We start from the raw sequence: 16694 nt of genomic DNA on the forward strand, positions 1-16694 counted from the left end.
TAATATATTTTTTTTGCATGTAAGTGTGAAAACTTTTTTGATACAATTTTGGAAGATAGATCAGATGGGTCATAGGTATTCTTTGTTATTGCATCAACCCACCCTTTCTAGAGGCATTTCTGTCAGCCACTCTTATAAACCTCTCCTTGGGACTTTATAACTCGTTATTACACTTCAATCCACCAAAGCTGTTAAAACCTCAGTGGAAAATCCTTCACTTGCCTTTCCTTGAATATCTTGCATTTGAGCATCTTTTACATACTGGAACATGAACACAGGAAGAAAGGAAGACACCTGATGTGCCTGCCTTCCTGGAGGCCTGAGTATGTCTGCCAGAGAAGCATTTGAAGATGTATTAAGTTAATCACATAGACAACCTCTGCTCCTGTTAAAATAAGTTTTGTTAGCTGTTCACATGTCCATACACCTTTTGCTTCAATCTGCCATCTTCTCAGTTACCTTTTATTAATTTATTTTTTTTTTTTTAGGAGGCTGTTGGACACTGAGGATGAGCTCTCTGACATCCAGTCAGATTCTGTCCCGCTGGAAGTACGGGACTGGTTAGCTTCTACATTCACGAGGGAAATGGGAATAGTGAAGAGGAGACCTGAAGAAAAGCCCAAATTCCGAAGCATTGTGCATGCTGTACAGGCTGGGATTTTTGTAGAAAGGTGAGAGTTATTTTTTCATTACAACAAGCATTGCATTTAACCACAGTGTCTGTCTGTTGTTAAAGATCCCATCAAATGGTGGCAGAAGCCTGAAGCAAATCTTTGTGGCAGTTTTTAGGTTCAATTTCTGTAATCTTTGTATTTTTATATACAGAAATCCAGATGAGACCTCTACTTTTGTAATGAAATCTTCTGGATTTTGGAAAATTCTGGGGATAAACATTATAGCTTGGAAATTTCTATATGAACATGTACCAAAGACTGCATGAACATCAAAAAATAATACCCCAGGAGAAGAATTTTTCTCAGAAGTTCATAAAAAGACTTATGTCATCTTTGGGATCAGATCCTCAAATAGCTTATTGTTGTTTCACAGATTATGAAAGATAAAATTTTAATGGAATTCTATGGCTGAATATTTTATTTCTTCTTTTAGGATGTACCGTAGAACTTCTAGCATGGTTGGTTTGGCTTACCCAGCAGAAGTGATTGTAACGTTTAAGGTGAAAAAAAAGTTTAATTTTTGTGGAATTTGAATGTATTAGTACTTATTTTTAGTGTCTTTTAGGGTGAAATTAATGCATTTTTTCTACTGAATGTACCCTAGCCATATTTACTACTACAGAACTGAACACAGAAAACAGAGAACTTTAATAGCTAAAACTTGACAAATAGCATATGATTCTGTTTGTTTTTTCACTGTTTAGTTGTGATTTAATTTAACAATGTTATTAGAGAATTAGGACAAAATCATATAGAAATGTTTATAAAAATGTCAGAGCCATGATTGTATCAGCTCCCACTAGTATGGTAATCAGTGTCTCAGCAGTATTTTTTTCCTTTTTGGAAAGAAGAAGGGGAAGTAGTATTGGGACAGAGTTAACAAAAGAAGCTACAGCTTATGGAACAAGTACAGTATTTCTGTGAATTTAATGCATCACTGTAGTTTACCCAAAAGTCAATCTCTTATTTGAGATTCCTATGGCTACATCAAGTTCCTATGGCTTCATAAGCAGTATAGAACAATATATTCTGAGAAAGGATGTGGTACCTCATGTTTTTTCCTAACAGCCTGAAACTAGTGTGTTATTCACAAATTGGTATATGGCTATATTGTTAATGACCTTGCATAATAGCATATTTTAAGGACAGACATTCATATTAGCTTCTTCAGGTTCTACAGAAATTTTTTACTCAAAATGTTAAATGTAAAAGATTAAGGCTTTTGATTTGAAGTGTAGAAAGTTGCATAGGTCATGTCATGAGTATTTTATTCATGACCATCACAACTATTTTGATCATTAATATTGAAATAGTCATCAATGTGTTATCAACAGGAAGAGTTCAAAAGACGTGGACAATAAAAAAAATAACTGACCCCACCCCCTACAAAAACAAAACAAAAAACTCCAAACCCACAAAATATCTAAATATTTTTTCCAGTGATGAGCTGGAAAACTATTTAAACAGATGGAAACTACCTTTTTTTCCCCCTCATTTACAGGATGTTGATAAATGGTCTTTTGACGTATTTGCCCTAAATGAAGCAAGTGGAGAGCACAGTCTGAAATTTATGATGTATGAGCTGTTTACTCGATACGACCTTTTGAGCCGTTTCAAGGTCAGAAACTATTTACTAATAAAAATACGTATACAAAAATAAGTATGTCAAATTTAAAATATAAGAAAGCCAGGATATATTTGAAATGTTATTTTGTTGTACAACGCAGTGCAGAATTTTGTAGATTATATTAATTGGAAGATCATAATATGCCAATAGTTCCACTGAATGAAACTTCACCCAGAGCAGGCAAATGTTTCTGCAGCCCAAGAAATCGAATGCTATGTAGACCCATGTCAAGTCAGTTTGGGATGGGATGTTGCTATTGAGCAGTTAAATGCCTTAAGCATTAAATAGATTAAATAGATGGAAGAAAGATTCCTAATAAGGCAGAAAACTGTAGTTCTACATACTCTATTCATAGCCTAGTTCATATTGTGTTGGTCAAAACTGTTGGGAGGTTTCAACTGAACCTTCCTCTCCAAACCAACTTTGATGATACACATAGAGAAGGCTGCTTTTAGATAGTGTTTGCAGGGTGTTGCAATACAATATGGAATATTTGTAACCAGCTTTGAAAGGCTGAGATTAAAAACTGGGTCAAGTGTCAGATTTATCACTATGATAGTACTGAACTAAAGTCTCAATAGAGTTAAAGACCTCTCCACAGCAAAATTTTACACCCTTTGAAGAGGCTGGCTCATTTTGAAGTTGGTTTGAATAATGACTTAACCAATAACACAAACTCATCTTTTCCCAGGAGTGCTCTGGGTGCTTGAAGTCAGAACCACATCAGGGCCACCACTAACAGCACAGTCAGAAAGTACACAATTTTATTGGCTTGGTGGGCTTAAACCCATTCTCAATCCCACAGTTTACCTTGCAGGGCTTTTAAATATTAATAATAATAAATATTTAAATAAAGAAAAATCTTAAATAATAATTTAAAAAATCTTAAGGAAATATCATTTCATTATACGGGGAAAAACAGTGGTAGATAGTACTTGCACTTCATACATTGCTTGGAGGAAGCAAGAGGGAGGGAATGAAGACTATCCAATTCAAGGAAAACTTGTCTCAGGCAATGTAATGCTGAGGAAGAAAAAGAAATAATCTTATTGTTTGGCTGCTATCTGTTATACCTTTCTTATATGAGCAATCCATGCATACAGACAGAAACCTCTAAAAATGATTTGATTGATAGGTTTAAAGTCTCTTATACACTAACCACCTCCTGTGCATGGTGCATGTAGTAGGATGTAACATCTACAAGAATTGGATGAAGACTTCCAGAAGCATATTAGATTTTAGACCTTTACTTTTTAAATTATTTGTTTCTTATTTATTAACTAAATTCTATGATGTACTTATTTGTGGTTTATTTATTGCATGATTAACTTTGCATCTGTTGCAAGAAAAAATATTTATTTTAATTTTTGCTTCCCTCCTCCAGATCCCTGTTCCCAATCTCATTACATTTGCTGAAGCTCTTGAGGTTGGTTATAGCAAATACAAAAATCCATATCACAATTTGATCCATGCAGCTGATGTTACTCAAACTGTGCATTACATAATGATTCACACTGGTATCATGGTAAGAAATACTATGAAGTTCAATTTACTTCTTTTTGCAGACTCTCTGATGTTTTGGATAAATGTATGTGTGTGTTTTCAGTAAAAAGCTCCCTTGAAAATTATGCAGAGAGATTCCAAACTAGTTCAGACTGTGAACTTCATGTAATTTTAACAGTTTTTCTAGCTTGGAAATCTCCTGATGCAGAGGAAAAAAGGGAAAAAAAAATCTTAAACCGTTTTCATTTTTCATTGCCTGGGCTTGTGCATTGTGTATCATACTGAAAGGGGTACATTTGCAGGAGTGGGAATGTGAGAATTTTTGCTTCCACATTGGAGCCTGGGAGGTGTGATCAGGCAAGGAAACTTTAGTATTTGCTGAGGTCTTGGCCATTGAAAAGTATATTGAATCAGTGCAGCCTTACTCAAACACTCTGCAACTGCTTTTTCTTTAAGTTTACATGTATAACCTTATTTAGGATTGCCTTTACATACTGAATGTGCCTATATTGTTTTGCATTACTGCAATATCTCAGTATTCTTTAGTAATTATTTGGGAATCTGAAGTGAATCTGTGCAAGCATTTTTACTCTAAGCACTTATCTTTCACTTAATACGAGTAGTGGGAGTTTCCTCACTATCAGTTTGCTCAACAAAAGTAAATATTGACTGAAAGAAAATGGACATTTCTGTTATGTTCTTTTGATGATTTGTCTTCACTATGGATTTAACCATTTTTTTCTTAAAAACAAACAAACAAACAAAAACAACAACAAAACAAAACAAAAACAAAAAGAAAGTGGAAAGTGATAGCATTTGATTTCTATTTGCAGAGCCACAAAACAATTCCATTAGATATAAAAATAAAAATTTTCAGGCTGAGTTTGAGTGTTTGTGCTCCAACATATAGACAATAAATGAAAATCATTCACTTATGTTCAGCCTTTTCTCACTGAAAGCTTTGCCATTGGCTTCAGCAGAGGCAAGAAATCCCTATGCATTGCAAGAATTCTATAGCATAACGGAAGCTTTTTACTTGTAAACTACATATTAATACAAGTGCTACTTATAGAGTGAAATCTGTAGTCTTCACCAGCCAAGATTCTCTTCAACATTGAAAAATTTCCATTAGAAAGACTTCTATATGAGACTGAAGAATACGCTGGACAACTCTCTGACTCCAAACTATAGTTGTATAAGATGTTCACCTACAGAAAACATATTTTAATAAAAAATCTTGAAGGAATCATGGTTCCTATCCTAGACTTGTCTTCTACTGTGAGGTCAAGTGCAAGCATGAAGTCATGTGAGACAAGTCTCTGTTGCAGGATAAACAGCTTAAAAGGGAGAAAAATCCCTTTGTTCTTCAGAGATTATAAACATCCCCATTGTAAACATCCCCTTGGCCAGTGTTCCTACCCCCTTCAAAAAAGGCAGTAGCATCCCAGATTTTCTTTGTGATGCCAGGACAAGGTTTGAATTTTATGAGCTATCTCACTCAATTTGGGATGTTTATCCATTGACTAAACAACTTTGCAACACACTTCAGGTGTCTCTGAACGCTGAATGAAGGAATCTGTTTTGTGTTTGAGTATCTGCTATTTTACCAGGTGCACATGAGAATGAGAAAGGCCTCTCCAATTGGCAACTTAACCTTGTAACTGCACTTTGATGTGATTTAGACAAATATTTTTAGGAAAGTATAAACTTTGCTGTTACTGTGCTGTAAAAGATCATTAATCTTGCAGTGCCTGTACAAGATATTCCTATAAAATTAGGGCAGTTTTTAAATATTCACATTTGAATTGCTGAATTACGATACTGGAAAGTTCTTGGAAAGTTATCTAACTAGGACGACACTTAGTCAAGAGTGCCTTCAAACAGATGCAATTTACCAGGCAGAAGAAATGTTTATAGAAATCAGTGTTTGAAAGAAGGCCTAGTGATTCTGCAGCTTGCAAAGTATTTCTGTCCCAAATGTCATTTGCAGTCTGAGAACTCATCAGTATCATGCACAAATATTCTGCTTAACGCTTTTTTTCCCCTTTCTTTCCTGTTGCCCAGTTGATTACACCCTTACTGAACCCTACTCAGTAATGATTTGAAGTTGGCTTCTCAAACTATTTTTTTTTCAGATTACTGCATTGGCTTGCAGTAGCTTTTTTATTGCTACTTGCAGTAGCTTTTTTAATTCTGCTATATCATCTAACAAATTATTGGATTTGGATGATACATCAGTTTGATGCAATCGTATAACAAATTTCTGTGAGTTTTGCAAACTGGTGTGTGATTTGAAATTCTTGTGCTTTTACTGTATCTTTTCAGAACTGGTACTGACTCCCAAATCTTGCAAAGAATTGCTGTCATGCTTGTTGAGTTCTGAAAGACATACAGAAGCAAATGTTAGAAAAAGGTTGAAGAAAATCCTTTTTATGACTCCTCTTGAGGAGGTCATACATTTTGTATCTTTTATGGGCACCTGGAATACAGCCATATTTTGGCATTTGCCAAAATTCTTGTCTGTTCAGAACTTATCCTTTTCCACAAGCCTGTAAAAAGATTTCAGTGAAGAATAACACATTTTCAGAGTCTCATTTAAAGAAATAAAATGTTCATTATATTTTCCAGAAGATATTGGCTGTCTATCTTAAGAAAAAAGATTCAGACACTTCAGATGTATGTTAGAAAGTTAGATATCACAGATGGCAGACAATCTATTAAACTCCCCAAGATTTTAAATCCCAGATGATACAACTAAAATATACATCTCAAGCTAGCATTTATGAAGTCTTCATCTTTATAAAGATTCAAGAATCCAAGTCTCAGGGAATACATCTTGTAAAGAACTTTTGAGTCATCGATCATCTTCCCACCATCCCTTTTCTCCTCCCACGTACCTGTATTGCTCAAATGAAAGGAAAAAAATGTCTTTACTGTCAACAAGTGTATTGTCAGACTCCTGTTCTTACTCATTTTTTAATCCACTGTTGTTTAAAAAAAAATAGTTTGAACCAGAGTTCATGAAAAGTTGAAATGCATCTATTTAGTTACAAGAAATTTATAGTACTGTAAAACATTTCTCAATAGAAGAGATCTTTTCCAAGAGTTGTTACACCTGCATCACACAGTATCTTCCAGGAGGGAAGTAGATTCCATCTCTTTGTAGTCTGTCAGACTTCCAGATACAAGAGAACTGCTTTTCCCTCTCTCTTTGAAGAAACAATTCTTAATTTTCTCCCTAAGAGCTTTCTCCTGCTTTCTTGGGAATTCTTTAGCTAAATAGTTCTCTGATTGCAGATTTTAATACTAATCTGAATTTTAACTGTACTGCTACAGTGTCTAGAATACTTGCCTTCATATAATATGGTATGAATATTCTGTATAATCTGTAGATACTGTTTTTAAGAAGCACTCGACTTATAAATGAATTATCTAGCAACTTAAAAAAAAAAAAAAAAAAAAAAAAGCTTTGAGAAGGCATCTGAAAGAAAATGTTTTTGTTTAGATTCAGTTACTAGTAATTTCTGGGTTTCTATTCTGTTTGGTATGTTGAAAAGATTGTGAAAGCCAGGAGCAGTCATGGCCCAATTTCTTATGACACACAATACTATGAAGGTCATCATTTCCATTTTTAGAATTGCTTACAGTACATTCTCATTCCTCCATTGTGACCTTTTTAAATCTATACAGCTTCACCAACAGCCAGCACTACTTGTTCTTCAGCTATCTTATTTGGTCACTGAATGACCTATTTCATTGTTCTCACGCAACTTAGGAATTTTGATATTTTTCTTTGAAGAAATAATACAACTTCTGGCATCTTATACATTTCATATGTATTCATATACATATATGTGCTGAAATGGGTGCATAAGGATGAAGATCATTCTTAGATCTTATAGTACAGAAGCTTACTTCTACACTGAAAAAAGTCTGAAATATATGTGAAAATATCCTAACTGGCATTTGACTTAATCAGTCCTATGATTGCAGGGTTAATTTTGATTTCCTACCCCCATATTAGATGTTTCTACCCCCATTTTTAAATGGAGTACATTTTCTCCTTGAGCTTCATTTCTCAGTAATAAAATAGAACTTGAAAGATAAAATAACAAGATTTCTCAGTAATAAAATAGAACTTGAAAGATGATTTCACAAGATCTATAAAGGACATTCTCAATGAGGAAGTTGTATAAAAGCGCATAAAAATCTAGGATCTGTATTATTTTGTATAGAAGATGATCCTTCTTGCCTTTTGTTCTGTGAAACTGTATACCAGCTTTGTGCACCACATTTTTACATTTCTAGTTAGCTGAATGATATGATAACACAAAATACAATATAATTTAGAACTGGAAAAATCTCCCATGGGCCTAATTTCTGTACTACAGTACAGGTGAAAAATAGTTAATACTGATGTGTTACCTAGAAAAGTATGGTGAACTTTATATATTTTTCACTAAAAGATAAATTATAACCTTAATTTTGTATCAAGTTTTTAGATGAATTTACCATAATTCAGCAAATGCCAGATAGTGTCTAGTAGATTAGATTCTTTCTACTCAAAACAGCTGCAAAATATACCATGTAATTTTCTTAATAACTTCTTAAGTATTTTGGCTGCCAATATTTACTTTGCTTGTGATCATAAAGTATTTAACTTGGTCTTAGATAAATCCTAATAAGCACAAGGACTTATTTTATTACATAATACTTAGGTGTTATGAATCTATAGTCAACGGAAATCAGAGAAGGGTGAAGTTTAATTTAGTTGAAGGTAGTGCAAAATGCTTCCAGTACTGCATTTATCTGAATTAGGCTGTTATAGAAATTATGACTAAGATTTGTTTTTCATTTACTAGCACTGGCTCACAGAACTGGAAATTTTAGCAATGATATTTGCAGCTGCCATCCATGATTATGAACATACTGGGACCACAAATAATTTTCATATTCAGACAAGGTAAGCAAAGTGGTCCCTAACGTATCATGTCTGGAGTTTGCTGTTGATTCATCTGAACTGTTTCATTCCTGTTACTGATACTGCCATGAGGTAGCTAGGCCATTCCTGGTTTTATGAATTGAATATTCAGGGAGAAAACTTCAAGCACAGCTTTATAAATCAATACCAAGGGTCCTCTCCTAGCATGTTATAACAGGATCTGCAGTAGTTATGATAAAGAAATCCAGTTTGAAAGTCAGACTAACTGCATTCTGATGTAGGCATAGCATTTCATATCCTCTGGTCCAGAACAACAGCATATAACTTAAAGTATTTTCAGCCTATCAAAGAAAAATCACTGACCAGTCCTTTAGTGGGTGATAAGTGGTATACCTGATACTAACCTTAGTACTAAGTGTCTTATTGTTTTTTGTTTTCACACTCTAGACTGTACTTTGTTTTCAGTATCCTCAGTTGCTATCCACTTCACACGCTCTTCAAAGTAAATAAATAAATAAATACAGTAAAACTGGCATATTCTAATGAAACATCTCTATTATCAAGAAGTATTACTACTTTGAACAGAAGTATCCTTGCACTCACCTATACAGGTGAGCCCAAGGCTTAAGGTTAAATTAAATCCAGAACATACTTAGGCCCTGGGATATGCTCTTCAATAAATCAAAAATTATAGATCTTCAGCTAAAATAAAGGCATAATTCTTTTCTTCCTCAGCATAGTCTTGCTAAAAATAAACTTCATTTTGTAGTTCCAAGTTTATTTTACTTTTCTATTTTTGTCTTTAATATTTTGTTCTGAAGTATTGCAAAAGTGGAAGAATGAATTATGCTTTTGACTTTTACTTGGATATACTTATAAGCAGGTATTTGTTTTGTCATGGAGCTCATTCTTTGCTCTTAGTAAAATTGGCCCTGATGTGACATCCCATGACATGATTCCAGGTTTCTTTTGCCTGCAAAATCCTGAGGAAATGGCTGTCATAGTCATATAAAATACCAACACTGATTAAAATTTGACACAATTAGCTAAGTGGGCCAAAGTGTGTTTCAGAAATGTATGTGATTGGCAAATCATTATTCTTCTCATGAATTATGGACATAAACATATTCTTTATTTAGGTAGGATATGGTTTGTTCTTTCTAAGTAAACTTTCTAGTCCTATTTTATTTTTTTTCAGATTTCCTCGTATCTTATCATACATGTGGGTGGTTACACCAAATATATACTATTATTGAACCTTATTGTATCATCATAGCTGCACTGCTAAATCAATGCACCTCTCTTCTGCTACAGACTGTTCAGTTGACCAAACAGAGGTACTTGGGGACAGTTTTATCAGAAGGGATGTATAGCAGAGAAGGGAGACCCAAAGAGGCCTAACAAGTTGGGTAAAGGTCTTGAGACAACAGGTTCCCCAAGAATTATTGAAATCTGAAATATGATAAATCTGTACCACATTAAAATTCCTGAAGAATCTATATGTAATTTTGGTATTTTAAGTTAGGTTCTAATTAGGAGGGAAAGGATATGGTTGATGGTGCTAACTTTTAAGGTAACAGTCTGGCTTTAGAAAGCATTTATATGCAATCAAAAATTCGGCTTTGCATTTCTGCTATGTCTTTGTTATGAGGCTTAAGTTTGGGCTGTTTTTCTGACAAAATATGGCATCCTTTTATAACATGTGAATTTGAAGTTTTAAAACATTTTAATGTTTACAGCTCTTTCTGATTTTGAGAAGCATGAGCCAAAGCACTTCATTCTCAGAACAGAGGTGGTAACTTCCTAATATCCATTCTATTTGTAGAACCTCTCTTGTGAATGTATTTAATTTTAAATGGTTGTATTGCCAAAGAGTTTTTATGAGTAGCCTAATTAGAGCATTTCTGTTGCTTTATGATCCAGTCTACTGTCAAGAAGCTCTAGGCTTGCCTCACAGTATTTTTTTTTTTTTGTCACAGTTTTATTAGATAAATAGAACGTTATCCATCTAAAACTATGACTTTCCCACAAACAATACATATGATGGTAATAATGATAAATTGTTATACATTTAGTATGGAAAACTTATCAGTATTTGATAGAAAAAATAAACATTGTTTATTATATATATACATATATATGTCTATATACTCAATAATTCTCATAGAGAATAATGTCCTACCTTCTCCAGTGCTATCATTGGGATGCTGTTGAAAATCATGTCTTTTTTTTCCTTTTTCCTGTCTTTTAACACTAGGTCAGATGTTGCAATATTGTACAATGATCGTTCTGTTCTTGAAAATCATCATGTAAGTGCTGCTTATAGACTCATGCAAGAAGAAGAGATGAACATTCTGGCAAATTTAACCAAAGATGACTGGAGGTAAGTCATCTTCTGACATTCAGACATAATTCCAATGTTTAAAAATAATAAAAACTCCAGGCCTTCTCTATGGAGTCTATTTTAAGAGTTCAAATTACAGGAAAAATTCTTGGCTCTGAAGGAAGTAATGGATATTTAGAGATTAGAGAAATCTGCTGTGGTGTAAAGAAGTACTGTTTGGAAGATGCCAATACTGAGGTTGTGCTTTTATGAGGCACAGTGCTGGACTGTGCGGACAGTCTCTGATAAGATAGTTCTTCAGGAAAACCTCAGAGCTGCCCCTCTTGAGGTAGGTTATCTTTGTCTAACGGTGGGTTAAAACCCCATTGCAGAGTCACACTCTACTGCCAGTCTGATCACTACTGCCTATGCAATTTCTGTTGTGTAATGTAGCACAGCATAGTCATATCTTGGTTAAGCATTAAAAAATGAGTTATAGTCCCAAGCACTACGGAATTCTTACTTTTTTTTTTTTCTTTTTTTTTTCTTTATCTTAATGTACTTCCTGAAGGAAATTTCACTAGCTGAAAGAGAAAGGATCATAACTGACATTGCACAAATACCAAGATATGTAAGAAAAAAATGAGCAGGTGTTAGAGGTTTTTCTTAGATATTAGAAGAGGCATGTTTGCATAGCATAGAATACTACATATAGCCCTTAAACATGAATCTTCTGTGTGTTTCTGTAGACATAGCTATTATCATTTAGAGATCCTAAAAATAACTTTTAAATAGGTGGACTGTGAATCCAGATAGAGATGTTCTGCTTCCAAGAGGTTCTGCCGCAGTGAATGATGCCACCATAAATAACATAACATAAATAACCATAAATAACAGCTATACTTTACTTCATTTATATTTTTACAAAACTCTACAATTATAAGAATACATCAATATCACAACAAATTTTGGCATAGTATATATTTACAGATAAAGGACTTACGTGGTAGAACTACATGATTTTACTTATCTATGTGATCAGTACATCCCTAAACAAAGACATTATTGAATATAAGTCAGCTGATCCTTTTGGTTTTCAGTTCATTATTTTCTCTAGGTGCTCCAATGTGCTTAATATTAAAGAACTTTTAATATTTTAATTTAGTAAAAAGTGAAAGGAGAAACATACACTTTTTCATTCTCATAAAGGATTTCTTCTCAGAGGATACTCATTTGGATTTAGTTATCATAAAGTTTGTATTGTAAATTTAGTTCTGGAGTAAGATCTCTGGAAGTAAATTGTGAACTTCTGCAATAATACAGCCAGATTTTCAATGTTAACATTAGAAAGAATCTTGATCTGCTGGGACCTGTTTTCTGGACCATTTCCTCTTCTATTGCATTTCTTTTCTCCATGTTTTTTGAACATGTGATGCTATACCATGTTTCTTTAGAAGTTACTCAATCACAGACTAAATGCTTTTCAATCTCTTCTCACTGTAAGCCAGTTTGAACTTACTGGCGGATTTTGTTTTAGCTTTGGGAATTTTGATGGATTAAAGTGGCCGCACACTATTATATTCAGCCAGTTTGAAGTTGGTGGGTTTGAAATCAATAGAGAGTAGAATTTCTGGTCCAACTTGTGGGGCTATTCAGTACAATTTAGAAGAAATTTATGAAACCTGATTAATAATCTCAAGCAACTACACTTAGACACACGGTTCCATGTTTTGTTACTTAGACAGATATTTAGGATCTGTACTTTCAATGAAACCCGTAACTTCCAAAGTGCCAGTCTGAGAACATGTGCAGTCTGTAGAAGTCTGATGCTTTAGATGGTTAGTCATGGAAATCATGATTTCTTGGTATTTATTTCTAATTTTCAAAAATATTTCCATTACCCTGTCATCAGATACAATTGTTTGTTGGTACAATGAAAAAAGCTCCTCAATTTCTAATTATTTAGAAAGTGATCTTCTTGGATCTACATTGAAATTTATAGAATCATTAAGGTTGGAAAGACCTCCAAGATCATCTGTTCCAGCCATACCTCTACCACCAATATCACCCACTAAACCATGTCCCTAAGAACCATGTCCAACTTTTCCTTAAACACCCCCAAGGACGGTGACTAAGCTACTAGACTAACAGTTTTGAAATTTGCACTGAATCATATTGGCAGTAAATTAAAATGATAATTTGTTTAACTTTTTAATGTACTTCCTGGCACTAATTAATTCCTTGACCACTGTCAGATCTGTTTTTTGAGTTGCAGTGAATTCTTTTTTTTTTTTTTTTTGTAATTAATTCCTCTGCTTATTTAAACGGTAGTTCTGCTAATTATTTCAACAAGATGAAGCAAAATGACTAGGAATGACTTTATAGTATTACACTTTTTTTCTGCATGTTAACTTTAAGATAAATTAACTAATAAACTGTCAGCTTCAATTAAGTTTAAAACACAGAATTTGGGTATGAACAGGGAAACACTGCCAGCATCCTAATGAGGATGCCCTTTGTGGATAATGCATGTGACATTCATAGTCATTTCTCACTCTTTTCTCAATTCTGAAAATATGTTCCAGTTTTTCATATTAGTTTTTTTCTATCACTTAGCCCTCCCAGGAACTAAAGAGGTATCCTTTTTTCTCCCACTTTCTCCTTTAATTTATTGGGTGCATGGTGTTTTAGCACCCTGTACATTATGTCAATGATTACAAATGGACAGGCAGTATTAAAGTCCCAAACCTTTCTAGTCATAAATATACATTGATATTATAAATGGTTATATTAAAAAGACCAAAAAATTGCATAATGAACATCTTCTATTTCACAACTGTTCTTGGGAGTCTTCTGCCTGAGGAAAGCAGGATTGCTCTAACTTGCAAAATGAGCCTTAGGTCTTCAGTTCTCATCCTATCCTGTTTCTGCAGTTTTAACTCTATGATCTAGTGTGCCCAACTGACTAACTGTCTTTGTCATGAACAAATCCAGGTAAAACTAGTTTCTGTTTATTGGATAACTACTTAATGGAGAAATTCACGTGTTTCTCCTTGTCTCTTGTTATTGCAACATTATTCATGGCATTTTTTCACATAATATTTCATCTGCTACTTACAAATATACGTAGGACATATGTTTATGGAAAGATTAAGAAAAGATGATAGAAGAGGAGATAACCATTTACTTAAGAAAAATGGATACTGAATACACAAAAGCAGTATTCTTCAAAATGTGAGCTCCCCAAAATTGCTATGTGTTATAAATGTTACAGTTACATTTCTTGTCATAGAACAAAAGGTGGTAAGACCTATGCATGATTTTGCTGTGGTAGTGTGAGCAGTGCTAACTGTATTATCACAATACCTTTAGCTGTGGACTGCTTAATGAAGTAGTCAGAGGTTTCTCTACAGGAGTTCTGTCTGAGATTGGCTGAGGTCTCCTTCAATATGGAAGTTGAGAGGGTCTTTTTCGCTGGGAGACAGTTAAGGAATGGTTTGATTCCAAGAGTAATCCTCTGTCCAATGGTAGTACACTGAGCCTCCTTGGATCTAGTGAAACTTTAGTTAAATGTTAAAAATTTTCTGTCTCTCTGTACGTCTCTCATCCATCATTAGATGGATGAGAGTGCAGGTAGAAAAATCATTGCAGACTGTAGGTAGGAGAGCTTCTCCTTTGCTATTTAGCAGTTTTGGTGGCCTGAAATCTTCAGTAGTGTGTGAAAAGGACAGTGCTAAATTGTTTTATTCTTCTTTAGGTGACAGATGTAGTAATTTGGGTTTGTCACTTGCCATGACAGTGTGAATCTACCAGAAGCTGCATTTTGTTTGTGTATGTGTCTTATGTAATGGGAGTGGGCTTACATGTATTACTGAATACTCCTGAAAGACATTTCAGAACTTGGAAAGTTAATAGGAAAATCTTCCGTAGGAATGGAAGTGATAATTATTTCAGTTTTGCAAACAGCAGGGTTTAACAATGCTGCGCCCTTAGTTTTCATGCAGTTTAGGTTTTTTTTTTTTTTTTTTTTTTTTTTTTTTTAAATGGATTTGGCTATGTTTGAAGGGTACGCTTTCAAAGCATTGTGGAGAAGAAAAGGTTGGGATGCAAATTAGTCTCTCATTATGAGGTCAGACAAGGTAAGTCATTTTCTAAACTCAGGTTGCTATGGCTGGATATTATCATTTGAGTGGAAGTGAGAGGGTTGAGTCTTTATCCAGTTATATCAAAGTAAGTCAGGAATAACACAAAAAAACAATCAGGGATATCAGCTTAAATATGCCATTAATTTGACTCATCTTGATATCTTATTATAAAAAAAAACATTCTAACAACCCTAAAGAAAACTACAACTTACCTCTTTTAAAATGTGTTTCTTTAAAAAAAAAAAAAAAAAAAAAGACTCTTACAAGGTCTACATACAATCCTTCTACCTTGAGAAAAGCAGAATTCTCCAAAGTAGTAATAATTACTGGCAATATAAATGTACTTTCACATACAATGAAAAACAATACGCTTTCTCACATGATTCATATTTTACTATTTTAATATTAACTTAAGAGAAAACTGATGGATAAGCCAAAATCTCTGGCCCTAATAACAAGATACAGATAAATTATAAATCCTGAACTTGTTTTAACTCATGTAATAGGCATTAAGGAACTTCTGAGTTGAGTTGTAGTTTGACATAATATTCATATATTGGTGAAACGTTCATAACATTTCAGATCTAATACATCTTGGTCTTTTGAGGTTCTTCAGTCTTCTTCCTAGATTTAGTGTTGTGCATGCTTTGCACTAATATGAGGGCAGTAACAAAAGATATCAATATATTCTCCTGTGTGTTGGTGAGCCTAGAGACTGACTTTTTTTGAGTACTTTACTTTTGGAAAAGAAGGAGTGGCTTATAATATGTTACAGAAATGACTTTAATTTTAGTTTATATACTAGAAAAGAGGAATTCCGAACCAGTGTGACTCTGAAATAGTGCTTATAGAGAACATTTTTGAAGTACATTGCTTCTACACAATCCTTTTACAATATATGGTCAAGTTGTTAATTATTTATTTATAAATAAATGTAATAAAAACCATGATGCTGTTTAGAAAGTTATAAATTAACAAGTACTGCTTAAAGAAATGTTCCATATGTAGAATAAATGAATTGTAATGAGTCATTTTGCTTTTAATTATTCTTAGGGAGTTGCGTAGCTTGGTCATTGAGATGGTCTTGTCTACAGATATGTCGGGTCATTTTCAACAAATTAAAACAATGCGACACACTCTACAGCAGGCAGAGGGGTAGGTCATTTTCCATTCTGTTCATTATCTGTAGTCTTTAAATGAGCTCATGTACAAGAAAAGACTTCAAGTAGATGTTTTTGTTCTGAGATAATTGGAGCATGTCCTTGAATTGACAGGGTAGACAAAGCCAAAGCCATGTCTTTGATTCTACATGCAGCAGACATAAGCCATCCAGCAAAATCCTGGGAACTGCACTACCGGTGGACCATGGCCCTGATGGAAGAATTTTTTCGACAGGTGCCATTTTAAAAATCTTTAAATAAACTAGTTGAAGAAGGACTTGTTACACAATTAAGTATTTTCTTACATCTACCAGCAAGGA

General features: G+C 33.9%; 1 protein-coding gene across 1 annotated transcript in view; it reads left to right on the forward strand.

Annotated features, from left to right (window-relative positions):
• The window catches only part of PDE1A (phosphodiesterase 1A), a 146603-nt gene that overhangs the window by 103078 nt on the left and 26831 nt on the right, over nucleotides 1-16694 (forward strand). The window contains exons 3-10 of the mRNA XM_032190666.1: nucleotides 489-671; nucleotides 1108-1174; nucleotides 2176-2292; nucleotides 3686-3826; nucleotides 8667-8767; nucleotides 11004-11129; nucleotides 16268-16369; nucleotides 16489-16609. Coding sequence (XP_032046557.1) covers nucleotides 489-671; nucleotides 1108-1174; nucleotides 2176-2292; nucleotides 3686-3826; nucleotides 8667-8767; nucleotides 11004-11129; nucleotides 16268-16369; nucleotides 16489-16609 — 958 coding nt within the window. The remainder of the gene's footprint in view (nucleotides 1-488; nucleotides 672-1107; nucleotides 1175-2175; nucleotides 2293-3685; nucleotides 3827-8666; nucleotides 8768-11003; nucleotides 11130-16267; nucleotides 16370-16488; nucleotides 16610-16694) is intronic.

Source organism: Aythya fuligula, chromosome 6, assembly GCF_009819795.1.
Source record: "Aythya fuligula isolate bAytFul2 chromosome 6, bAytFul2.pri, whole genome shotgun sequence".
In the NCBI taxonomy this organism is placed as follows: Eukaryota; Metazoa; Chordata; class Aves; order Anseriformes; family Anatidae; genus Aythya; species Aythya fuligula.